We start from the raw sequence: 26940 nt of genomic DNA on the forward strand, positions 1-26940 counted from the left end.
GCAGATCTCTCTCTCTCTCTAATACATACATTTTTAAAAGAAACTCAGATTGGGGACAGCGTTGTGATATAGTGGATAAAACTACTTCCTGTGATGTTGGCATCCTGCATGGGTGCTGGTTTAAGACCTGGTTGCTCCACTTTCAGTCCAGATCTCTGCTAATGCACCTGGGAAAGCAACAGAAGATGGCCCAAGTACTTGGGTCCCTGTACCCATGTGGGATACCCAGATGAAGCATCTGACTCCTGGTTCTTCTGTGCCCAGTTCTGGCCTTTGTGGCCATTTGAAGACTGAACCAGTACATGGAAAATCTCTCTCTGTCTCTCCATTTCTCTCTGTATCTCTGCCCTTCAAAAAATTAAATAAATATTTTAAAAAATTATTTTAACCTCATTATGTCAGGTATCCATGCATAATCTCTCCGTGCTGCTTTGGTGACTAAGATCCGATTTTTTAGATTAGCATTCTAGCTTCTTTACAATCTGAGTACAAGCTACTTATCTCATTTTTCCTCTAACTTTGCCCTTTCTCCCACTTTATACTTCAGAGAGTCACTGTCTTGAGCATGTCTTCTTATAGTCCTGCCTCTAAATTCAGTGCATCAAATCCTTCTTTCATAACACCCACACTAATCTCTGTCAACCATTTAATATTGCCAGAATTCCTCTGGGACTTTTTAAGTTGATATTTACTTCTTTACATATATTTCTTGTTACCCCAGGAATTATATACTCTAATTTCCCTTTATCTGCCACAGTATCTGACCCAATGCTTTGTACCATAACTAAATTATTGTCTAAAGAATTAATTTACAGGTCACATTAGTAGGAAAAAGCTTATATCACGTGTCTTCTCCCCAACTCCCAGCTTTCAGCAAAAGTATCCCATTATAAGGTCTCCAACACTTTATACTTTGGAAAATTACTTCCCAAAAAAGTAGGTAAAAGATACACTCACACAATAAAAGCTTGATTATACTCCACAGGGAATGCACCTCAGATTTTTAGTTTTGAGTGTTTTAATGAGCACTATCAACAAAAACCTCTTAACCCCTTGGCCTATGTGTGGTGTTAAGCATTTAGTTAGAAATAATAGCTCTTTAAGGACAGAGGGAACACAAAATAATTTATTTTTCAAGAGCATAAAAAACAGAGATGCACCAGGGAAGTTTATAAGCCATTGCCAAACTTTCTGAAAACATGCATAAATTGTCACTTTTGTAACAATAAATCTTAATAGACTGGTCCTTCTGAGAAAAATACAGTGGACAGACTTGCAGCAAGCAAAATACATACCATAAGAAAGAATTCCCAAGTTCTATAAAACAGCTACAATGCTCAAATAAAGCACACTGGAAAATCTTGAGGTGTTTCCCTTGGAGAAGGTCTCACATCTGCATTCAGAAGCTTTTACCATCCTCATTGTCCACTCTTCCTTCATGCTTGTCTAAAAATCTGAGTGATTCAAAATGTGAAATTGGCATTCAAGGTCCCAAGTTTACAACTTTTGTGACCTGGAGCAAGATACTCAACTTTTCAAAGCTTTAACTTTCTCTTGTATAAAATGAGAGTAATCAGAGACTAACATTGTGGAGCAATGGGTTAAGCTACCTCCTGCAACACTGGCATCCTCTAACAGAGCAATGCTTCGAGTCCTGGCTGCTGTGCTTCCAATCCAGCTACTTGGTAAGGTGCCTAGGAAAACAGAGGGAGATAGCTCAGGTAGTTAGGCCTCTGCTACCCATGTGGGAGACCCACATGGAGTTTCGGGTTCCTGGCTTCGGCTTGGCCCAACCCTTTTGGGGAATGAACTAGCAGATGGGAGATAACTCACTCTCTCTCTCTCTCTCTCTCTCTCTCTCTCTTTCTCTCTTTCTCTCTTTCTCTCTTTCTCTCTTTCTCTCTCTCCCTTTAAAATAAATAAAATGTGGATCCGGCTGAAATGCCCATGAGAGTATTTCAGGCATGGAAAGCCAAGACACTCTGGGGGAAAAAAGAAAAACCTAAATGAAAGATCTCCATGAGTGAGATCCCAGTGGAAAGAATGGGTCATCAAAGAAGGAGGTACCTTTCTCTGAACGGAGGAGAGAACTTCCACTTTGACCATGGCCTTGTCTAAATATGATCAGAGTCAGTGAACTCAGGGGGCTTCCATAGCCTTGGCAGCTCATGACAAGAGCCTAGGGTGATTACTGAGGCCATAAACAAGAGTGTCAATTTGTTAAGTCAACAGCAAGAGTCACTGTGCACTTACTCCTCATGTAGGATCTTTGTCCTTAGTGTCCTGTACATTGAGATTTAATGCTATAACTAGTACTCAAACAGTATTTTTCACTTTATGTTTCTGTGTGGGAGCAAATTGTTGAAATCTTTACTTAATGTATGCTAAACTGATCTTCTGTATATAAAGGGAATCGAAAATGAATCTTGATGTGAATGGAAGGGGAGAGGGAGTGGATAAGGGGAGGGTTGCGGGTGGGAGGGACGTTATGGGGGGAAGCCATTGTAATCCATATTCTGTACTTTGGAAATTTATATTCATTAAATAAAAGTTAAAAAAATAAATAAATAAATAAATAAAATGAGAGTAATGATAGCATCTGCCTTAAAGGCTTCCTGTGAAGATTAAGTGAAAGACTGCAAACAGAACACAGAACGTGGCACTTGCTCCACACCTTCATGTAGACAATATTGGTCATCATTGTCATGATACAACACATTATAGAAGGAAAAAGCAAAATACTTTCCAAGAAGTAATGACAGCTAGTGCGAAGCCAAGATTCTGTTAGAATTCACCTGACACGGAACTCAAAACAGCTATAAGGCTTAAAAAATAAAGAGAATTGTGAAATTTCCAATGTGAATCATGGTATAAGTTTTCAGGCAACTTCCTTTACCATCAATTCTACCCTCTAATAAAAAATGGAAAGACAGAACATGTTGAAAAACAATCAGACATTCCTCAGGCTATGTTTCATTATAAATTGCTTTGTTTAATGCATAAATATTATAAATTAGAGTCCCAACTTCACAGAACCCTTTATAGCATTATTGTTCAATGATGTTGAACCTAATCCAAAGATTTTTAGTTACACAAAGTCCCAGGACTTCATTAAAATGTGGTAACAAATACTATATGTCTTTAGCTCACTGTCCAATCTCCTTTCCTTTTCACCCAAATTTGTAAAATTAATCATATGACCTCCTATTTGTACTTCCTCACCTTCCATTTACTCACCCTACTTCTTCCTGTCCCACCCCACTGACATTTGTGACTTAATATTTAGAATAATTTATGGCCAGATACAATCAGGTAGCATTCTAAGTAAGCCAAATATAGTATATGATCATAGACTCAATTATTTTATTAATTGAAAATTTATTACAGAATTTGTCTTCTAAATACTGTGTTTAACAAATAAGGAAACCAAGACATAGAGAATTTAGTGCCTAATAATATTCTTTAATATAAATCATCCCCCCCTCAAATGTAATTAAAAAGGTGGAATCAAAGAAGAATGACCAATATGACGTGTCTTCAACAGCTTCTTAGCAGAGCAGAATAAGCCAAGGATAATATGATAATTTTGAAGACATAACAAAATTCTTATGACATATATATCTAGTTTTCTTCTTAAATTGTATAATGATGACCACATTACTTATATTTCCTCGCTCTCCCATCATGCTTAACCTTAGCTTATGGAGTTTCCATTCAACTGTGGTTCTCACGACTCAGAGTCTGAAGAGTTTTGATAATGGCAAATCATACATGAACAGCATAGATTCTATCAACATATCTGGGATGAAGCCTGTGGTTTAAAAATTAGATTGAATTTTGAATTCACAGGCATTCACTAACCACAGCTTTCTTCTAATCACCACCATATCTCCTTATCTATATATATGGCTCTATTAAAAAAGAAGAATAGCAACAATAAAAGTATTATATGTTTTTATAACATTACACATAATGATGATTAACTTTATTGATTACTGTTATGTACCAGGCTCTGTTCTACCAGACTCTAAAAGATAGCTGCATTAGCATCCTATTCATAGAAATAAAACTGAAGTGAAGAAACTTAAGTAAAATAGCCCACGTTCACAAGCTAGCATCCAAATCCAAGGACTCTAGCTACAGATCCTATGTGTTTAATCTTTATAGTCTCAATCTTTGCATTTTTAACCACTAGATTCTATAATACTTCATGTAATTCCCCAAGAAAGTCTTTTGAGGTAACTATTTTTAGGCCCACTTAATGAAGGATAAGACTAAGGCTAAAGAAGGTGAAAGCTTAAAAGGCCACAAAACATGACAAGTATGTGACAGAACCAGAATTATAATCTGTGTCTACCTGATTCCCAAGTGTACACCATGTGAACGACTATGCTTTCAAAGCCTTCGGCATCACCATTCCCTGCTAAGACTAGATTCCAGGTGACCTGGCTCAGCTTTGTGGGGCTGCATCTTGCTCTCCATAATCCCTGGCTCAGAAAGAGACCATCTGGAGCCATGATATGACCACCTACACCACACTGATTGGAGCTATGTTTTGCAAACCCTCCCTGCCTTGCCTCCTCAAACTGAGTTCATCAACCTTGTGCTGGATTCTGGCCATCCTTCTGTTGAGAACCTGGCAGAAAAAAATTTTTAAGGCACATTAATTTCCTCAACCCTGGCCCAGCATCCTTTCCTCTTCCCATTGTTCCATGGCACAGAGATTCTTCTGGTCCAAATGATCCAATATCTACAACCACAGTATATTCTTCATTAAAAATTGCTTTATATGTTGCTAGTAGCAACAATTTTCAGTTATATTTGAGCAGATATTAAAAATGGGATTAAAAATAAATTTATATAGTTGCAAAACATTTTTGAACCCTATCCATAGGTTTTTAATAATATGCATTTTCCATGAACATTTTGAAGATCTTTAGAGTTTATAAACATTTAGGTTTATGAATTGTTTGATATATTTTCATAAATAAAGAAATATAAAGAATGTATAACCAAAATATATTTAGTGATATAAAACATATGTTTGAAACCTATTTAGTCTTAAAAGTTACTGGTTTTAATCTTCATCATAGTGTTAATGCTTTCCCTTGAGATACACATATACATATACAAACACACATTTGGCTGTGCTAAACAGTGGTATTCTTAAACCAAATGGGTGCTCAACTACATTGTTTAACATGGCGTAATGTTTTATCCTTAAGTCATTAAACTGTATTTTGAATTACCTACATGAAATTCAGCAAACTACTCCTGTTGTGCTCATTTTACATGGGTCTGACTTAATGCTTTGAACTGGCCAGTTTATCTCCATTGCTAATGAGCCAATTACCTTTGAAAACAGCACATATCCTTTGGAATATTGTTAAGAATAGCCTACTGAGAATTTGTCTCAAGAGATAACAAATACCTTGAAAATTATTTAATATATGATATTCATGTATACTTGTAAAAAAGATTGCATAGTTATAACATTAAAGATACTTGTTTAAAATTAACTGTCAGGGAATTACGAAGAAGTTGCACTCTAAGCTGCCCTGCAAGAGGAAATGGCCTAACCATAGACCATTGTTCCAACTATGTAACCCTTCTACTAAGACTAGGGGGCCTAGGAGGGCGGTGTTGCTATGACTACAAGACCCTGGGAAGGCGACACAGGGGCTGGGTTGCCCTTCAAAAACTATATAAGTGGACCCTCAAATGCTGTAAAGCAGAGGTTGCTCAGCCTCTCTCCCTGGTCCATAGTGCCTTGTGCCCACAGGAGTTTGGCTGAGCAGTCTCTCCCTCTAGATGCCATAATAAAGGTGTGTACCTGAGCCTTCTCAGTCTCCTTTGTGGAACCCATCATTGGCTTCCTGGCCAGTTTCTGACGATCGGGAAGCCGACAATTAACTGCTACCAAAAGTGAAAAAGAGAGGCTAGAAATCTTAAAATGATGTGTTTGTCTTTGTGTGTACTTCATTTTACTGTGTATCAAATCCCTAATGAAAGGATTTGTTAAGGGAAAAGAAATCAATGCTTTAACATTTAATATATAGTTTTCTTTTATGTGAGCAGATGAAAATGAAAATCAATGAGGGACCGGCCCAGCACTGTGGCGAAGTAGGTAAAGCTGCCGCCTACAGTGCTGACATTCCATATGGGTACCAGTTCGAGAACCAGCTGCTCTACTTCCATTCCAGCTCTCTGCTGTGGCCTGGGAAGGCAGTGGAAGATGGCCCAAGTCTTTGGGCCCCTGCACCCATGTGGGAGACCTGGAAGAAGCTCCTGGCTCCTGGCTTGGGATCGGCACAGCTCCAGCCATTGCGGCCATCTGGGGAGAGAACCAGCAGTTGGAAGACCCCTCTCTCTCTCTCTCTGCCTTTGTCTCTGCCTATGCCTCTCTGTAACTGCCCTTCAAATAAGTTAATAAACATTTAAAAAAATAATTAAGCCTATGGCAATTCTAAAAGTGCTAACTATTGAAAACATCTTTGCAACCAGTATCATTAACGTCTGCAACTCTTCAGAATCTTTCTTTCTTAGATCCTCAGAGCATCTGAGGTTATACACTTTGCCAAAATCATAACTTTTAAGAAGGAGCAATAGTTGCCTATTCACTCCTGCAGAGACATTTTTGGCATAATTATATAATCGTAAGTCAAGATTCTCTTCTTTGAACCAAAATGACCTTTCAGAAGTACAACATTTAACGTTTATCTTTCATACATTTACTGAATTTCATTTTCAGTCACACTTTTAGAAAAAGACTTTAAATTTAGCCAGACAGACATTTTAACAGTACAAATAGGTACCGATTGCATATTTTCCTTAGAAATGAATTGGAGAGGGACCAGCTTTGTGGTTTAGCAGATTAAGCCTCCATTTGCAATGCCAGCATCCAATACGGTCACCAGTTTGAGAACTTGGCTGCACCACTTCTGATCCAGCTCCCTGCTAATACTCCTAGGAAAGCAGGCAGAAAATGGCCCACGTGCTTGGGGCCCTGGAACCACGAGGAAGACTTGAAAGAGGCTCCCAGCTCCTGGCTTCGGCCTGGTGCAGCACCAGTCGTTGCAGCCATTTGGGGAGTGAACTGCAGGACAGAAGATCTTTCTCTCTCTCTCTCCTTCCATCTGTCCTCCTCAGTCTGTAACTCTGCCTTTCAAATAAATAAAAATAAATACATCTTTAAACAAAAAAAGGAAATTAGGTGGAGATAATTATTTAGAAAAACCTCATTTGTCAACTTATGTGGCTTTTACCATAAGTGTATAACAAACTAACTTTGGCATTTACATCACAACTAAATATCAGAAGAATTCAATGCCTGGAAGAAAAATAATCAATGGGTAAAACCAGGAATTAAGTTTCTGCCTACCAGGATAATTATTGTGAGTTATGCTTTACACTCTGAGTAGGCTCAAGAGTAAAGCACAAGGTATTTCCTAAGCCTTGGAGCAGAAGCAAACAATGGAAATAGCCTGAGCTCTAGAAATGGACAATCCTATACCTGATTACTGTTTCTTCTTTTTATCCATGTGAGTAGCGTTGGATAAATTGCCTGTGCTGCCTGAGTCAAGTTATTTTCCCATTTAATAGAAGTACACCCGAAACATGTAGTGTATTTCATGAAGATTTAATTCTGTTACTTACCTCTCTCCTGTTTTATGCCAAAGGGCCAGAATCTTTATTCGTTTGTTTGTTTGAGAGGCACAGAAATAGAAAGAGACCTCCCATCCACTGTGAGTCTTATAAAAATGGGAACATGACTATTGAAGTTAACTGGACCTATACTCTATATTGAAGAATATGGCAAGTTTCTTGTGCAGCTTCATATAAACTGTACATATAAGATATATTAGTATATTCCCCTAAAATATTTCATTATATTTTTAACTCTTCATTGGAAAGATGGATTCTATTTCTATATGTCCATTGTGGTTCACTGTCCAGATAAATTGAGTTTAAGACATTAATTTCCTTCTTCCAAGGCACTTATTAACAGATTTTAATTATATACTCACCAAATATAAAATGTATTTATTAGTCTGTCTTTATTCTAACAGATATTTATGTAATTCCTCTGATGACTTGGATATTGTATCTCTTGATTTCTTCAGACTCAGGAGATTTTTTTTTTTTTTTTGGCCAGGCAGAGTTAGAGAGAGACACAGAGAGAGAGTTATAGACAGTGAGAGAGAGAGGGAGAGAAAGGTCTTCCTTCCATTGGTTCACCCCCCAAATGGCCGCTACGGCTGGCGTGCTACAGTGATCCAAAGCCAGGAGCCAGGTACTTCCTCCTGGTCTCCCATGCAGGTGCAGGGCCCAAGCACTTGGGCCATCCCCCACTGCCCTCCTGGGCCATAGCAGAGAGCTGGACTGGAAGAGGAGCAACCGGGACTAGTACCCGGCGCCCCAACTGGGACTAGAACCTGGGGTGCCAGCGCCACAGGCAGAGGATTGGCCAAGTGAGCCACGGCGCTGGCCAAGATTTTTGTTTTTAAAGTATTAACTTATTTTTGTTTTATTTGAAAGAGAGAGACAGACAGAGATCTCCAATTGACTGGTTTACTCCCCAAATGCAGACAAAACTAGGGCTAGGCTAGGCCAAAGCCAGGATCATGGAACTTAATCCAATTTTCCTATGTAGGTGGCAGGGATCCAACCACTTGAGACTGCCCTGTGCCCTCCAGGATGTAGATTAGTCAGACGCTGGAATGGGAAGCATAGCCTAGGTCTGAACCCAGGCACACCATGTGGGATGTGGTTTTCCCAAGGGGTGACTTGATGCTGCACCAAACACCAGCCTCAGACTCAGTTGATTTCTACAGATGACTTTACACTCACTTGATAAACTCTAACCTATTGGTAGTCTGGTGTGATGCCTTGTTCTTTGGACTAGAATCATTGTATTCTCTCTGCAAGACCAATAGTCTTCTGCATGCTGTGGGAACTTCACAAGGGTTTAAACGTCTTTAGGCAAGAAAGTAATTTCCTGTTCAGAACATAAAATGAAATCAGATCCACATGCTCAGTGCCATTGTACTTTCAATGTAATACATTAAATACTCCTAGCAACAGTAGTTCAAAGTCATTCCTATTTAATCATTTCATGCTCACTCTCTTCCAGTGGTTGTGAAAAGTTATTTAGCAAAATCCTAGTGAGATAATATTTTATGTAAGTGTAAAGCTTTTAATCCTTGTTGTTGTAACCAGAGGGCATTTAGTTGTGGGTACTGGGAAAGAAATAGGTAATGGATTTTGAGTAATCTGATGGAAGAAAGGAGCACAGAGGTAGGGGCAGTTGAAGAGGAAGTGGCCTAGAAAAGGGTTTGAAAATTTGAACTGAAAAAGACCCTATGAAAACCAACCTAGATGGAAAATGCTTACTTATTATTTCAATGTTCTTTTACAGTTAGATCATGGTAAGAATGATACTATAAAATTAGCTAACAGTTTTCTTATTTTTTAAAGATTTTATTTATTTACTTGAGTGGTAGAGTTAGAGAGAGAGAGTGAGAAGCAAGGAGAGAGGTCCTCCATCCACTGGTTCACTCTCCAGATAGCTGCAACAGCCAGAGCTGAGCCGATCTAAAGCCAGGAGCTAGGAGCTTCCTCTGGGTCTCCCACATGGGTGCAGAGACCCAAGTACCTGGGTCATCCTCTACTTCTCTCCCAGGCCATAGCAGAGAGCTAGATTGGAAGAGGAACAGCTGGGATAAGAACCAGTGCCCATATGGGATTCTGGCAATGGCAGGCAGAGGCTTAGACCACTATGCCATGGTGCTGATTCTCCATTTGCTGGTTCATTCCCCAAATTCCCACAACTAACACTTTTCTACTCATTTTTCTACTTCTTTTTTTCTTTCTTTCTTTCTTTCTTTCTTTCTTTCTTTCTTTCTTTCTTTCTTTCTTTCTTTCTTTTTTTCTTTCTTTCTTTCTTTCTTTTTTCTTTTTTTTTTTTTTTTGACAGGCAGAGTGGACAGTGAGAGAGAGAGAGAGAAAGGTCTTCCTTTGCCATTGGTTCACCCTCCAATGGCCACCGCAGCCAGCGCGCTGAGGCCTGCGCACCGTGCCTATCCGAAGGCAGGAGCCAGGTGCTTCTCCTGGTCTCCCATGGAGTGCAGGACCCAAGCACTTGGGCCATCCTCCACTGCACTCCCTGGCCACAGCAGAGAGCTGGCCTGGAAGAGGGGCAACTGGGACAGAATCCGGCGCCCCGACCGGGACTAGAACCCAGTGTGCCGGCGCTGCAAGGCGGAGGATTAGCCTACTGAACCACGGCGCTGGCCTCTACTCATTTCTTAAATATTTTTCTTAGTTCAAGAAGCTTTTAGGAAATTTTTTTAGGCTTAGGGTTAGGGTATTTTAGGAAAATTTCAACACAATCTATATTATGGCTAATTTCTGGTCTAATCTATTTATGGCGATAAATAGCTAATAAAGACTCTGCTGGAAAAACAGGCAGTTTGTGACCAAATGGAGTAGCAGTCAATGAGTGTGAAGCCATTAATTGAGAGAGAGAAATTCTCCATTTGCTGGTTCATTCCCCAAATTCTCACAACAACCAGCATACCCACAATAGCCAGAGCTGGGTTAGACCAAAACCAGATGCTCAGAAGTCAATTTGAGTCTCACACATGGGTAAAAGTCACCAAAGTACTAGAGCCATTATGTGCTGCCTCCAAGGGTGCACATTAGCAGGAAGCTGGATTAGAAACAGAGTAGATGAGAACCAGACACTCCAATATGGGATGCAAGTGTCCTAAGCAGTGGTTTAACCTCTGTACCAAACACCCACTCTTGAGAGATGATCTTGAAAAACTTATGAGACTAAGGAAAAGGTCATGACAAATAGTGGGCTCCAAAGATTGAAAATGATTTATATGTGAAAAGGATTTACTATATTTTATTGCATAGCTCTCAAAGATATTGTTACAGGTAAAATGGTGGCGAGGAAAGGAGACCTTAGTCCTTGTCTCACATGGAAAAAGAATTTTCATGTGAACAAAGCAGTGAGCAAAGCAGGATTTATTTAAGTCAGAAACCTGTCATAGCAGCCAGGAGTGGGGCTCCAAGAGAGGCAGACCCAAGAAACTGTAATGGTCCTGTCTTTTCAACACAACTTTGGTGGGGGGAGGTATGCAAAACCCATGAAAAGGCTGGAGTTACAATTTTGTTTACCTTGCTCACCATAAAACAAAATGCCATCGGAATGGTGTGATTGGTAACTTCTCCTTTCTATTCTCTTGATAAATTACAAACTCAGAAGGGTAGAATTACTGCTTCCTTGATAGTCTCATGAGAAACCTGGAAACAGAGGAGTGAGATCAGCACTTTTATCTTGCTAAAGGCAGATTTTGGGGAGAAGTATGCATTTTGCACCCTTATAAAGAGACTTCCCCTTTCCTCATTCTGACCAGGACCCAACCTAACTGCCTATTTGTCCACCTATCTCCCCATAATATCATATATAGGCTTGAGACAATGTATATATGTCTCTCTCTCTCTCTCTCTCTCTCTCTCTCTTTTTTTTCTTTTTTTTTTTTTTTTTTTTTTTTTGCCTTATACTCCAGCCACACTTTCTTCTGGAATAAACTCTGAACACATACATTTACATTTTGTTCCTTTACTCATTCTGGGAGATGTTAGCTCCCCTTTTCCACAAATCTAAGTATTTCTCATTCTTTAAGAATCAGTTTAAATACTACTTTCTCATTATCTGAACTAAGTACCCTTCTTCTACATACCTTTTTCACTGGTGTGAAAAGTTATTCTCTTGTTATTAGCCTTTATGCCATTCTGCCTTTCATTTTGTTTTCTGCTAAGTTTGTTTTCTCCAACACCTCGAACTTAACTTTGTGTATTCACAGAACCTAAGAGATGGCCCCATAGTTAACAAGAATTCAGTGCTATTTGCTCAGTCCAGATTAAGTTGTAGGATATATCTTGGAATATTAGAAGATAAGCTAAAATGTCTATATATTGGGACCAGCGCTATGGTACAGCAGGTTAAAGCCCCTGCCTGAAGTGCTGGCATCCCATATGGGTGCTGATTCAAGTCCCAGCTGCTCCTCTTCCAATCCAGCTTTCTGCTATGGTCTAGGAAAGCAGTGGAAGATGGCTCAAGTGCTTGGGCCCCTGCACCTACATGGGAGATCTGGAAGAAGCTACTGGCTCGTGACTTCGGACTGGCCCAGCTCCAGCCATTGTGGCCATTTGGGGAGTGAATCAGAGGATAGAAAGCCTTTCTCTCTGCTCTCTCTCTCTCTCTCTCTGTCTGTAACTCTGCCTCTTAAATAAATAAATAAATCTTTTTTAAAATAGTCTGTATATCATTAAATTATTTAGTTAGTTCAGGTTCCGCTCACAATTTTTCTTCCTGTTTTTCATTCTAGGAATAAAAATGGTTGTTCCTGTTGACACTATAAGATGGTTGAGAGGGTCACATGAGGTAAGACAGGTGGAAGTGAATTTTAAGGTGCAGAACATTATGTAGAGAAAGAATGTGTTTTTTGTGAAGTGAATTGTAACTTGACCATGTCTCACAAATAGTTTCCTTCCACAACTATGCAAGCTTTTGTTTACCCTTCCATGATGGTTACTTTTTAAAAGCTGCAAATTCTTTGACACTTTTCCCATGAAGTCTGATTCTGCCCTGCTTCACAGCCCCACCCATCAACCCCTGTTGGAATTTTGATTTGCCTTATAATTTTCTCGTAATTTGTAGACTGCACAGAGCTGACACTATGTGTAGTAAAAGCCACAAAGCTTACATAGGGCCTTCTGGTATTATCAGTCTCAGGATACTTCCTCTCAAACCTGGCCTCCTAGCTGTGTTAAGTCCAAGTCACTCGGAGAAACCACAAAGAAGTACTTCAGTAGACAGGCCCAGCTGTCACTCAGCCATCCTAGCCTAAGTGTAAGGCGTGTGTGTGAAGAAGCCCTCAAATGCTGCCACCTCAGCTTTATGAATCATTTCAACCAGGGCCCCTGCCCTTGTGGGACAGAAGAAAAGCTTACCCCACTTTGGCCTTTCTGAATTCTTGACCCACAAAATCCATGAGCATACTAGACTTTTGTTATTTAATCCACTAAGACCTGGACTTGTTTATTGCACTCAATAGACAATGGGGAAACCTTCTCCCATACATCCTATCAATTTTACCTTACCATTTACCATTTACTACTCAGAACAGGCCATGTAACACTGGGTTAAAAAAAAAAAAAAAGAAAGAAAGAAAGAAAAAACAACTACTTAATAATGTCAATAGCTTTAAATAATGGGGAAGCATTCCTTACTCACATTCCACATCCTTTGTGTGTCCACAGGAAAGCTCAACGCGTTATATTTACTCAGGGCCCCAACATAAGGGACATTGCCAATAACTGAGTTAGAATGCAAACAGAACTCTGGAAGGTCTTGCACAAGCAGTCAAATGTAAGCCTGGAAATGACACAGTTCACTTCTGGTTATAGTTCATTAGCCCAAACTATTCACATGACCCCTCCTACTCAAAAAGATACCAGAAGTATTATCACTATCTTATACTCAAGAGGAAGAGAGCCAGAAAGCCATAGTAAACAGAGCTAGTGACAACCATACAAGCTCTTTCAAAGGCATTGTCTGCCTGGACTTCTCAGCCAAACCCCCGACCCTGGCCCCTGGCTCTGGCTTCCTTCCTACATCAACTTCATTAGCAGTGTCTACTTTCTAAGGCCAGTAGCATTTTTATTGCCCCATTTCACCATTTGTGAACTATGTCTGTATCTAGTCTTCCTGCATATGCTTCCTGCACATTATCTGCATATAAAACAGTGGCTGCAGTGGTCTCCATGACAACCAAGACTATCTAGGGCTTTTGCTAAATCCCTAATCATGGGTTGATATTTCTCCCCTCTCTTTCTGTTTCTTCTTTATTAGAGTAAAAATCAGGCTTTTATAGAGGGTTCATCTTACCTCCTTCACCTCAAATAGGAAGTATAGCATGGACTCACCTAAAATGAGTACTCATATGAGTTATCAATTAAATATCTTTATAAAGAATAAAATTAGGAATGGAAATGAAGAAAAGTATAAGAAGGAAGAAAGATTTTTTTAAAAGAGAAAGCAGAGAAAGTCTTAAAACAATAAAAGAGGATAAATAAAGCAGAGAATAGACTGGTGAATGTTTTGGGGCAAATTCTTGGCTAGATATTAAATTCTAATTACTCACTTTTTAACATTTTGAAAGTTTGAGTGTGTTGCATATAAAATAAGAATTATAAAATTTATCATATCTAACAAGGTAGTCAGAAGGATAAATTAACTAGTCTATGTAAAAATGCATTAAAATAGGCAGTGCCATTTGATTTCAAAGTATTAGTGCTACATCTATTTCTTTATTTTGGGGAGGTTGTTTGTCTTTTAAATTTAAGCTCCTACATATAAGGGAGAACATGCTGTATTTGTCTCTCTGGATCCAGCTTATTTTACTCAGCATGATGTCTTCCAGTTTGTGTTTCTGTCCATTTTGCTGCAAATGGTAGCATTTCATTCATTTTACAGCTGAATAATATTCCATTGTGTATATATACCACATTTTCTTTATCCATTCATCTGATGATAGACATGTTGGTTGGTTCCAAACTTTGGCGCTTGTGAACAGTGCTGCTATAAACATGGTGGTGCGTGCATTTACCTCTTTCATGCACTGTGTTTAAATCTTTTGCGTATATATCCAGTAGTGGGATTGCTGGATTATATGGCAAGTCTATTTCTAGTTGTTTAAGACATCTCCACGCTGTTTTCCACAGTAGCTGCACTCATTTACATTCACACCAACAGTGTATTGAGTGCTTCCCTTTCTCCGCATCCTTGCCAGCACTTGTTACTTTCTGTGTGTTGGATTTTAGCTATTCTGACAGGGGTGAGGTGGTTTTGATTTCCAATTTCCTGATGATGTGATAGTGCTACCCAGGAAGATGGGATTGAGCGTAGAACAATTTTAAATAAATGTAAGAGTGCTGCCTATTGTTAAAGAGTCCCTGGTGACTTTAGAAGGTTTATAAACAGTTTTAGAAATCATCAATGTAAAATATGGCTTAATTCAGATGTTTAAGACTTCTGGGTACACAAGTAAAAGACAAGCATAATTAATACCATGGAATGTAATAACTCTCAAATCCAGAAGCTCCTCTGATGCATGCCTTTGAACCTTACCAGTGACCCAAATACTATCCAGTAGCCTTCCACTGAATACTCCCTGAGGTTTTAGTAGAATTATATTGGGAGGAGAGACAGCTTTTGGATGCCTGCATGCCTTATTAGAGTGCCTGAGTTCGAGTCCTGGTTCTACACTCAATCCCATCTTCCTGCTAATACACACATTGGGAGACAGCAGCTTATGGCTCAAGTGCTTGGGTCCCTGCCACTCAAATAGATGACCCAAATTGAGTTCATGGCTCCATGCTTTGTCTTGGCCCAGTCCTGGCTGTTTTGCACATTTGGGTATTGACCCAGTAGACAGGAGTTCTTTTCAGACTGGTGTGTGTGTGTGTGTGTGTGTGTGCCTTTCAACTAAATAAAACAAAGAAGTAAAAATTTAAAGCTGTCCTTATGGATATACTGTCAGCATCTCAAAATCAAGACAACTTAATACACAATTCCAAAGACAAGTTTTGTCCTCTCTGCTATTTCTGTCAGTATTATCAATGTTTGTTAATTACTCAAACTAAAACGTGGCATTCCTATGAACTACCCCCTCTCTCTTCCATTTTTCCAATTCCACCCACAATACACTAAATTCTATAGATTAATTTTTTAATATCTTTCTTACCATTCCATTTCTACAGCCCTTTTCCTCATGTTTATATTCCCATGTTAGCCCCTGCAACAGTTCACTTTGCCTCACGTCTCTCTCCATGAATTCTGTTCTCAGATAGATGGATTAAAGCACTATTTCAATCATCACATTCTCTATAAATTCAAGTCAAAACCTTTTGGACTCATGATCTGACCCCAGACAAATTTTACACTACTCCTTTGTAAGAAATGTAGCTGAGTGTATCTATTCACTGTTTCTTGAGCATGCCTTTCTCTCTTTTGCGTTTTCATATCATTCCATGAAACTACAATATCCCCATCTGTACTCATAAAATCCTGTTGATCATTTAGAACTCCAGTCAAATACTACTTCCTTTGGATTTCTCAGAGTATAGAACAAAGTGTTTACACATATAAAGAAGATCAAAAGTATTGATTAAATGAGTGAAAAAGAGAAAGTTAAACATGGAGCATATCTAACAAAAGGTATCATATAAATCGTAGAAATGAGCAATTTATAAAGCTTAAGTTGACATTTTTATATGCCTACTATATAAAGTGATATAAATATTAGTTGTCAGGGGCTGTATTCAATTATTTACATTCTAAAAAGTAGAACTCAAGCAAAAAGGGATTTTGTTTGGAGATCCTGTCTTAATTAAAGAATATTTGCAGGACCTCTAACCTTCAACACTGGAGAAAAAGAGGAGTAAATTATTTCCAAATTTTTTACATTACCTATTATAACTATGCTTCATAGTGAAAATAGAAAAGAATCCATGGTGCCTATTTTGTGTGAAATGGTTAATTGAATTATATGACTTATGATGGACTTGAGAACTACTGCAAATTTCAACAAAACAAAAAAGCACTTGGAGCATTAGAAATTAAAAATAAATAATTATTTCTGTTCAGTCCTTAAACTCCTTTCCTGAGTCATACCAAAATGTTCAGTGTAGAGCCAAAAAAAAAAAAGTCCTGTAGCAACTTAAGATGAAAGTATCATATGCCATTTTCAGTTGTGCTATTATTTCTTAACTATTTGGGGGTTGTGTTTATAAAAACAATTATCTCATGCAAAAAAATTTTTACAACAACTGTCCTCTTGAGGATTTTTTTGGGGAATATTCACTTTGGAAGGTACAGAGCAGGATGGAGTCTTAGAGTTCATTTTCATTCGGGGTGGTTAATGCATGAATTTCTGTTCATCCCTGAAAAAAAGCCACGCAGTCCCCAAACATTTCCACATAAGCTGCCTGTTAAGGTAGTTGATTCCATTTTCAAATAGCAGCCATTGTCAGAAAATTATTTATTTGACAGCATTCTACCTCTGCTCTTTAGAGTCCCGGACAATGGACCTGATGTCTATTAATATTATAGCCCTTAGCTTCTGAAGACAGCTGTCACAGAAAATCTGTCTTGAGTTAGGGGCTTACTTTTAGCCTAGCTTTAAAGGACATAACTATTTCAAAGTCTTAGGCAATATCCAGAACCATATGATATTTTAAATGTTTAATTATTAACTTTATTTATTTGTAAGGTAGAGCAACTGAGACAGAGAGACAGAAAAAGCAAGATATTCCATTTGTTTACTTCACAACAACTAGGGCTGAACAAGGCCAAAGCTGAGAGACAGGAACTTCATCCTGGTCTTTCAAATAGGTGACAGGTACTCAAGTACCTGGGTCATTGCCTACTACCTCTCGTGTGCATCATCAAGAAGCTAGATCAGAAGGTAGAGATGGGAATCGATTCCAGGCACTCTGACAGGGGATGCAAATATTCCAAGCAGAGGCTTATCCCATTGCACAACAATACCTGCTTGCTGGCACTGTATGATTTAATAATGCTTCTCTGGGTGATTCATCTGATTCTTCTCAGTTTCCTATCTTGCTATGTACTACCACTAGTCACCTGCTTCTGCATTTTTTCTAGACAAATCTACAGCAGTCTTCCCTTATCCATGGGGATATGTGCTAAGACCCCAGTAGATGCCAGAAACTTTAGTTAGCACCAAACTCTCTATATAAAATGCCATGTTTTTCCTGCTCACACATACCTATGATAGCAATTAATTTATAAAAATAGGCACATTAAGAGATTAGCAGCAATAACTAATAGTAAAAATTGAATGATTGTATTAATGTAATATAAGTAACACTATATACAGAATATACTGTGTGTGTGGGTAGGTGTGTGTGTCTCCTATCTCTCATTATTTTACTATATTGTACTCACCTATATTCTTCATGTGATGAGGTTGAATGATACAATGACACAATTGACTACAGATAACTGAAACCATGGAAAGCAACCTGCAGATGAAGGGAACTACTGCAATATGATTTGTTCCTAACACAGGAAACCAATGAACCTCCCAGTATATGAACTCCATACATGTCAAACCTCATTAACATAGTTACAGATTCCATCTTGCTGCTATCCTGAGTTTTTTCACTCTTACAGAAGGGCTCATCTCTGGCTAGTTGTTTTGAGTTCTGTTCTTCTCATACCTGAATACAATTTGCTATCCTTCCTCTGTTCCATGTGTCTACCTATATGCTTGAATAATGTGAAAGAATTGTACCCCAGAGTACTAATGTGTATATTGTCTGAGTATTTTTTCTCCTTCTGCTTTCTCAAAAGTACCCTCAGGGCACTTTTCCCAACCCCTAGTTCCTACCAGTCAAAGACCCAATGAATGAAGTCATTAGCTACAGTTTGAGAGACACAGATTTGGAAGTTGGTTTGAAGGCTGAATTTTTCTGCTCCTAGCAACAAAATGACTCAGAGGCCATGGAAAGAGAAGGATCTAATGGGGAAGATAGATAAGAAACTCAGACTAAGGAGAAAGGAGTGGAGAAACCTGAACCTTCAAAGTGTGAGTAACGTCTGTGAAAAAGTGGGAGAGGGAAGTTGAAATGGGCCAGGAATGAGCATGAGAAAACCCTACCAAAAAGAGAATGCAAAATCATTGTCTAGCTGCAAGGGTCATAAAAGTACCTAAAATCACCAACCAAGGCTCTGAAAAGGGCAACTATGTATCTTCCTTTAAGTGTTGGAAGAATATGCATTTATACCTGTTTCATTAATGTATACCTCTCTCTACCTTAGACTAGAGTTTCATGAGGACTGGATCATGCTTATTTGTACTTACTGTATCTGGGAACCTAGAACAATGCCTGGAATGTAGTAGGCATTCAATAAATGTTTGGTGAATGAATGAATTATGGAAATAAATGTTAGTGCATAGAGATTATAAATTAGTTGAGAATAAATAATTAGTGATATGTGTATGCTTAAGTTAACTATTAGGTTATCTGGTATGTAGTTTATAATACAGTTTAGATTTCCCTGAAGTAGTTATTTCATTAAGTAACCTACTTAAGTATTGTAAAACAAACATATTTGAAGTAGATAGAAGCACTCACCCACCTGGAGGCCACCAGCATAGGGTTCAGTAAAAGTCAGCTACACCATTGACATCCTGGCGAGAATAACTGCACACATGGTATCTAAGCATGGGCTATGCCAAGTTTGGCTAAGCCAAGTGTTACATAATAAGCTAGAGTCATCCAAATGGACTGTCCCCAAACCATCATCCCTGGATTCTGCTTCAAAGCTCATCTGTAGACTGTCTCAAGGATACTTTTTTTTTAATTTTTAATATTTGCAACCCATTAAATATTGAAAATAATAGAACAAAGAATATCTCCAAGAATTTGATTCCATTTAAATTTTTGCTGTTTGAAGCCTTAATCAAGTGATTATGTGCAAATTCTTTCTTTGAATGGAACTAATTGTAAAAGGAGTTGTTGGACTCCTTATGTGAAAGCCAGAAATACCTCCCTTGACCTTAATGTCTAGCTAACCAGACCATTTTATTTTTCTTCTCTGTTTGACAAAGGTCTCAAAACTGGACTAGATCTCCTGGAAGCTCAGAATTGGTATAAATTTTTGTAAGAAAGATAAAAGAACTTCAAAGCAGTTGTTTTGTTCTAAGGAAGCAACTATCAGTACCATTTTCTACATTAGCTATGTAGTACAGGCATCTTTTCATAATCTCTCTTTAATGAAAAGTGGTTTTTTTGGTGTGTTTTTTGGGCGTGTGTGTGTGTGTGTGTATGTATGTATGTTCGTGTGTGCTTTGTATTGTTTTGTTTAGGTCTGAAACAGGAAGAAATAAACAAGAATAGTGTTCTTCCCTTCCTCCTTCACAATCCTACTTACTACCTTTGGCTCAAAACCTTTCCATATTCAACGTCTATAGAACATTGTAATTTGTGAAGAAGAGAGAAGAAATTGGTAAGGAGAAACAGGAAGTCATATTGGAAGAGCTAGTGACTGAGTTTTCTGGAGGGTTCACAGACGCTCAGCAAGAAGAGAACAGAGTGCAGGCCATCATGTTTCTCCTGTTCCTTTACTGTTTCCTTTAAATATTACTACCTTTAGGTTCTTCAAAACCCACTCATTGATTTGGTATCTGTTCAAAAACCCCCGTCCATGCTGTGATCAGAAACCACAAGTTTAATTTCCATTGACTTATTTTTAAAGTTACTTAATTTTATATAATGAATGAAAACACTTTCTCTCAAATCAATACTATAAATTGAAACTTGATATTTCAAATGTGTTATTTTTCTATTTTCAAAAGCTCATAAAATATGAAGATTAGGAAACAATTCCAAAATATCAGTAAATTATGCTCTGTATGTCTGTTTGAAACATTTTTAAGCCACTAATAAATTTAGGAGTTTAGATTTATATATCATTTACTTAGGTACATAAAGTATAATTGATCTCATTTTAGAAATTCATTCTATTTTGGTGTTTTCCTAGACCTGAAGACAAAGTTAGTTTTTTGTGATTTATTTATTTTACTTGAAAGTCAGACTTAGAAAGATGAGAAAGAGAGAGAGAGAGAATCTTCCATCTACTGGTTCACTCCCCAAATGCCTGCAATGGCTAGTGCTTGCCAGGCCAAAGCCAGGAGTCAGGAGCTTCATGCAGGTCTCCTACGTGGTGCAGAGACACAAGCACTTGGGCCCTCTTCTGCTGCTTTCCCACAGCATTAGCAAGGAGCTGGATTGAAAGTTGAGCTGCCAGTACTCAAACTGGCACCCATATGGGATGCAGGCATTACAGACAGTGGATTAACCCACTGCACCACAAAGCCAACCTGACGTAAAGTTCTTCATCTAAACACACATTTTTATGCCTACTCTTTAATTTGATAAATTCTTCACCAAGATTATGAAGTACTGATGGATGCTGTAACGTTTTCTGTCTCTCCTCCTCTCTCTTAACACTTTCAAATAAATCTTTAAAAAACAGAAAAGAAGCTTATTACCATAAGTGACCCCTCAATATCTCAGTCTCTCAACCTCAAGCCAAAACCCTGAGTCAAAATGATTTATCCAACCTGTGGGATTTTTTGTTGTTGTTGTTATAATGGTTAATTTTGTTGTTTCAACTTGACTAGATTAAGAGTAGACAGTTGATCTAATTGTAGTAGCTATGAAGTGAGTCTGCTGGGAAATCTTTGAGTCATTTAAGGTTGTGCCCTTGAAGTATGGTCCTTGCATAAAAGTGTTGATTATTTCAATTTGAAGTGCCACCTATTTGTCCCTCTGCTTCCTGGCTCACCATGTGATTGTCACTCCACACCTGCCAGCTTCCACAGATTCTGGTCTATTGGGCCACTTGATCTTGACTTGTAACCTCTGCATTGTAAGCAGAAATAAATCTTTTCATTTCCAAGATATTCCTCTTGGGTATTTTTTAAAAGTACCAAAATCAGACTAATACAGTGTTATTAACAATAGAAAACAGACCAAGTCAACACCTTTGTGTAATTCCCTTTCCTTTATTCACAGGTGAGACCTGTAGCTTACTTCTAACCAACACAATATGGCAAAGATGATGGAAAGGCACTATAGCATCTCTCCTTACTTGATTGATGAAGTATGAGGCTATGTTGAAAAAGCTCAAATGCCAAAGAGCTATAGCTGGCCTCAAAGATCAGGGGAAAGACTCAACTCTAGGAGCCAAAGGCAGCTGCCAACCCAACAATAAGTCATGGCCCGAATCCAATAATCTGGGTAAGCTTAAAAATAGACTCCTTGAGGGGCCAGCACTGTGGTGTAGTGGGTTAACGCCCTGGCCTGAAGTGCTGGCATCCCATGTGGGCACCGGTTCAAGACCCGGCTGCTCCTCTTCCAGTCCAGCTCTCTGCTGTGGCCTGGGAAAGCAGTGGAAGATGGACCAAGTCCTTGGGCCCCTGCACCTGTGTGGGAGGCCAGGGAAAGCTCCTGGCTCCTGGCTTCGGATCAGCGCAGCTCCGGCCGTTGTGGCCAATTGGGGAGTGAACCAGCGGATGGAAGATTCTCTCTCTCTCTCTCTCTCTCTCTCTCTCTCTCTCTCTCTCTCTGCCTCTCCTCTCTGTGTAACTCTTTCAAATAAATAAGTACAATCTTAAAATCTTAAAAAAAAATAGACTCCTTGATAGTTAAACCTCAACTGTCACACATTCATACTGGCACCTCTACAATTTCAGTTTCTCCATGAAGAGATTGAATCTCAATCCCAAACTCTAATTCTGAGAAGTTAGCTCCAGAGACTTGCTACATCTTCATTGATTTTACTTAAATTTCTAGTATTGTTCTTTGTAAAACAAATGTCTCTTTTGCAAGAAATATGTATTCTAATTAGTCCAAATAATTTTTGAAGGATCATTAAAAATGTGAATATTCTACTTTGAATTACTCTATTTGGATCTTGTTTTAACTTTTAATCCTGTTTATTTTTGAGATACAAGTAGGCTGTCATTTTCTCTATAAAATCTCACTCCTCATATATCTAAACTTTCTGGAGTCCTTGTTTATATTATATGTTTATCTTGAAAAACAGTTCTCAATATGTTATTTGTAGGTTATTTTTATTCTAAAGAAAATGATGAATTTAAGGCAAGGAGTTTGAAATGAAGATGTGAAGACCTCTTTGAAGAAAATGTTGTATTCTCAGCTTACAGAATATCATCCTATCAAGCTAATTTTTTCTAAGCAATATTGCTAGAAAAATTTGAAAAATAACTTAGATGAAGGGAGTTGTGATTACTGAAAGTAATAATACTTTTTTTTTTTTTACTTAAGGAGAATATTGGGACCAGTGTTGTGGCATAGCAGGTTAAGCTGCTGCCTGTGGCAGTGGCATTGAATATCAGAGTGTCTGTTGGAGTCCTAGATGTACCACTTCTAATCCAGCTCATTGCTAATGTGCCTCAGAAAGCGGTGGAAGATGGCCCAGGTATTTGGGTGCCTACAACCCAGGTAAGAGACCCTGATGGATCTCCAGGCTTCTGGTTTGGCCCTGGGCCAGCCCTGATTGTTGCAGGCATTTGGGAAGTGAACCTGTTGATTCTCTCTTTTTCTCTCTCTCTCTATTGTTCTATCTCTGTCACTCTGCCTTTCAAAGAAATTAAGAGATGTTTTCAGGCCGGCGCTGTGGCTCACTTGGTTAATCCTCTGCCTTGCAGCGCCGGCATCCCATTTGGGCGTCGGGTTCTAGTCCCGGTTGCTCTTCTTCCAGTCCAGCTTTCTGCTGTGGCCAGGGAGGGCAGTTGAGGATGGCCCAAGTGCTTGGGCCTCTGCACCCACATGGAGACTGGGAGGAAGCACCCGGCTGCTGGCTTCGGATCGGCGCAGCGCCAGCTGTAGTGGCCATTTGAGGAGTGAACCAATGGAAGGAAGACCTTTCTCTCTGTCTCTCTCTCTCTCTCACTATCTATAACTCTACCTGTCAAATAAAAAAAAAAAGAGATGTTTTCCTAAATGGTTCATATCCTAAGATGGAGTCTAAACAAAATAAATTTTATTATAGATATGGACAGTACTATACTCACCAGAGAAATTGGGTACTTTTTAGCTCCATGAATAGCTTTATTCATAAATTTATAATCTAGAGATGGCAAAGAATAAATCACATTAAGATGTGTATTTTTAACAGCATTAACATCCACCAAATACAAGGAATGGTGCAGACACTTGCCTAGTGGTTAAGATGCCAGTTAGACTGCTCAAATTTCAAACTGGTATGCTTGGGTTTGATTCTCAGCTCCTGCCTCCAGCTTCCTGCAATATGGTCTCTAGGAGACAGCTGAGAGCTCAAGTAGCAGAGTTCCTGACACCTATGCGGGAGACCTGGATTGAGTTCTTGGCTCCTGGCTTCAACCTGGCCCAATCATGGCCATTGTGGGCCTTTGAGTAATGAACCAACAGATGGGAGCTCTCACTCTCTGTCTCTCTCTCTCCCTCCCTCTCTCCCTCTCTCCCTCTCTCTGTATCTTTTCTCTCTGCCTTTCAAATTAATAAAAATTTTTAAAAATTCAGAGAGGTGCCAGCACTGTGGCACAGTAGTTTAAGCTGCAGCTTGAGATGCAGCCTACCATATTGGAGTGCCTATTCCTGTCCTAGATGCTCTGCTTCTATTCAGCTTCTTGCAAACGTGCCTGGGAAGGATGGATTCCTGGCCCCTGGTTTCAGTCTGGCCAGACTTAGCTGTTTATAGCCATTTGGGGGACTGAATCAGTGGCAGGAAGATCTCTCTCTCTCTCTATTAAATAAATAGTGTTTTAAAGAATTAAGAGGATTGTATTTCTTTGACATGATAGTGTCAACAGAGTATCTGTGCCTATGCTATCAATCCATTGGCTAATAAGCAAAGAAACTGCTGAGGGCATTTTAACATATTAGAGTTTAACTTCCAGTTGTATATAATGATCAGTGATATTTTCACTGCTTTGGGCAGTACAACTTCAGAGCACAAACATTTTGACCTCCAACTTCCATCTCTCCATAGTGTGTGTGAGAAGACTGCAGCAACATGTCAGCAGTCGGTGTCTCTTTTCTCTTCCTACTTTCTGGATGGCAACTTTAATCAAGTAGTTTCTCCTCCTCCTTTTGTATGCTCTCTGTTCAGTAATATTTGACTTCTGATTATCTCAGCCCTCCTACTGATTCCATTAAAGAGTAAGCCAGGAGCAGACTCTCTCTGACTCAAGTTTTTGGTTTCTCCTTTGTTTTTCCTGGCAGATACAGTTCCCTTATTATATGTAACACCTACGGTAATTGCTGTTGCTTCAAAAAAAAAATCTGTAAGCTCTTTCTTGAATGTTATTAAGACACGTAGAAGGAAAAGAGCTCACAAAATAGAGATATTACTTTTATTTACATTCCAGTATTCTGTGAGGGGGAAAAAGCAGAAAGCCTTTCACCCTTGTGCCTCATTAATTCTGACAACACCTCAAGAGGCAAGGAAGTGATGAGAACCATTATTCTTGTTACGGTGGAGAAAACACTGAAAAACCCAGAAAGGTTATATATCTTGTTGAAGGTGACACACAGTTATTGGGAGCCTGGAGTTTTCTGACTCTGGCAGTTCAACCTTTCTCAACTCTTCTAATGGGTTTGTGATGTCGGCATTACTTTTAATTGCCACAGGCAGTTAATTCTGTGACCAAAAATATGGGCTATCCAAACCCCCCCCAAAATCACAGACAACCTTAGAGAAACCTCTGGATGTCCAAACTTACCAATATCAAGTTTTGTACTTCCAAGCAAACATTCAACCATGAACTATGAAAGACATCTTGATATAACGGAATGGGAACTACTAAGGACTGGATTACTCAGAATTTATGTCCTCTTTCTGGTGCACTATAATTCAAAGGCTAGAAACCTGAAAGCTACATTTCCTCAGACTGCTTGGTTAGGGTTCCGAGTGTAGATGAGGTAGTGACAATAAGCAGTACTTAGATAAATTTTGAAAAACACTGATGAGAAGGAGGCAAACTCTAGGTTGCATAGTTTGTTGTTGCTAATAAATAGGGTGATGGAGCTATTTAGTGCTTTTTGCAGCAAAATTTAACATCCCTGATGTGGAGAGGTAGTTGGGCTGGGTTTGGCAGTCCAGTTCTGCCCTAAAGTGTCTGGTGCAAGGCATTGAATCCTAGCAGCAGCCATAGTTGTTACTTTCTGAACCATGGACTCATTCATATAAATGCTTCTGTTTCCTGCTGATGAGACTTAAATGATACAGCTGTGAAGAGTACAGATGTAAGAATGGCCAGTTTTGTGACACAGCAGGATAAGCCATCACTTGCAACTCTGGCATCCCATATCAGAGAGCTGGTTTGAGTCCCAGCTATACTGCTTGTGATTCAGCTTATGTTACCTGTGTGAAAGACCATATGAAGCTCCTGGCTCCTGGCTTCAGCCTGCCTCAGCCTGGGCTATTGCAATCATTTGGGGAGTGAATCAGAAAATGGAATATCTCTCTCTTTCCCTTTCTGTTGGTCCTTCTGCCTTGTAAGCAAATAAATAAATCTTTAAAAAGAATGGCCAAGGATTAGAATACATCTGTATTCTACTGCTTTTATCCACTTTTTAGCATTATCAAGTTAACTTCCCTGGTAAGGAGGAGTGTGAGGCTTAGATTCCTGCTCTGTAAAATATGTATAATAATACTTAGTTTAAAGGATTATCATGAGCATTATAATTAATATAAATTGAAGCATGAAGCACAGTCCCTCAGATCAGATGCCCACTCCATCTAGACCAAAAGCTCCATGAGGGCAGAAACAATGTCTACTTTGCTTACCACTCTAAATTTGGTAAGAGCTCATTAAACATCTGTTCAGTGAATGAACAATCTCATCAGATATGGAGAGAGGACAGAGGCCATATGCAAATATGGCTGTCTGGAATCTGCCCACTTTGTAGGCGAAACTCATAAAGGTAAAGCCATCAGGAATCATGAGAGGATTCCCTCCTTCTCTGTGCCTCATTCTTTTCTCTGTGCAGACTGGACTCCTGGACTCCCCAGGAGATGGGGCAGAATTTGGTTTCCAACAGCTTCTCAGTTACGTGCTATCCCTCCAATCACATGGATACCAAGTCCCGCTTTAGCCCTCACTTCCAAACTCCCAGATAAGAAGCTTGAACTTGCCTTGCTGGGATCTAGATCCTGCCACACTGAACTGTAAAGTCCCACAAGAGCAGCAGCCATACATGTTTGATCTGTTAGACCATGTACGTAGCAGATATTCAACAAATTTTATTGTATGAAGGAATGAT

General features: G+C 39.0%; 1 protein-coding gene across 28 annotated transcripts in view; it reads right to left on the reverse strand.

Annotated features, from left to right (window-relative positions):
* Window positions 1–26940, reverse strand: part of LOC127483154 (translation initiation factor IF-2) — a 335580-nt gene that overhangs the window by 253134 nt on the left and 55506 nt on the right. Inside the window, exon 2 of one of the 28 annotated variants that reach the window (XM_051819496.2) lies at window positions 519–7162. The exons of 26 other annotated variants lie outside the window; for them this stretch is intronic. In XM_051819496.2, the coding sequence (XP_051675456.2) occupies window positions 6967–7162 (196 nt within the window). In that variant the 3' untranslated portion in view covers window positions 519–6966. Of the gene's footprint in view, window positions 1–518; window positions 7163–10006; window positions 11314–26940 lie in introns of those variants that run through there. One more of the 28 variants, XM_051819500.2, reaches the window with a different exon arrangement.

Source organism: Oryctolagus cuniculus, chromosome 8 (assembly GCF_964237555.1).
Source record: "Oryctolagus cuniculus chromosome 8, mOryCun1.1, whole genome shotgun sequence".
In the NCBI taxonomy this organism is placed as follows: Eukaryota; Metazoa; Chordata; class Mammalia; order Lagomorpha; family Leporidae; genus Oryctolagus; species Oryctolagus cuniculus.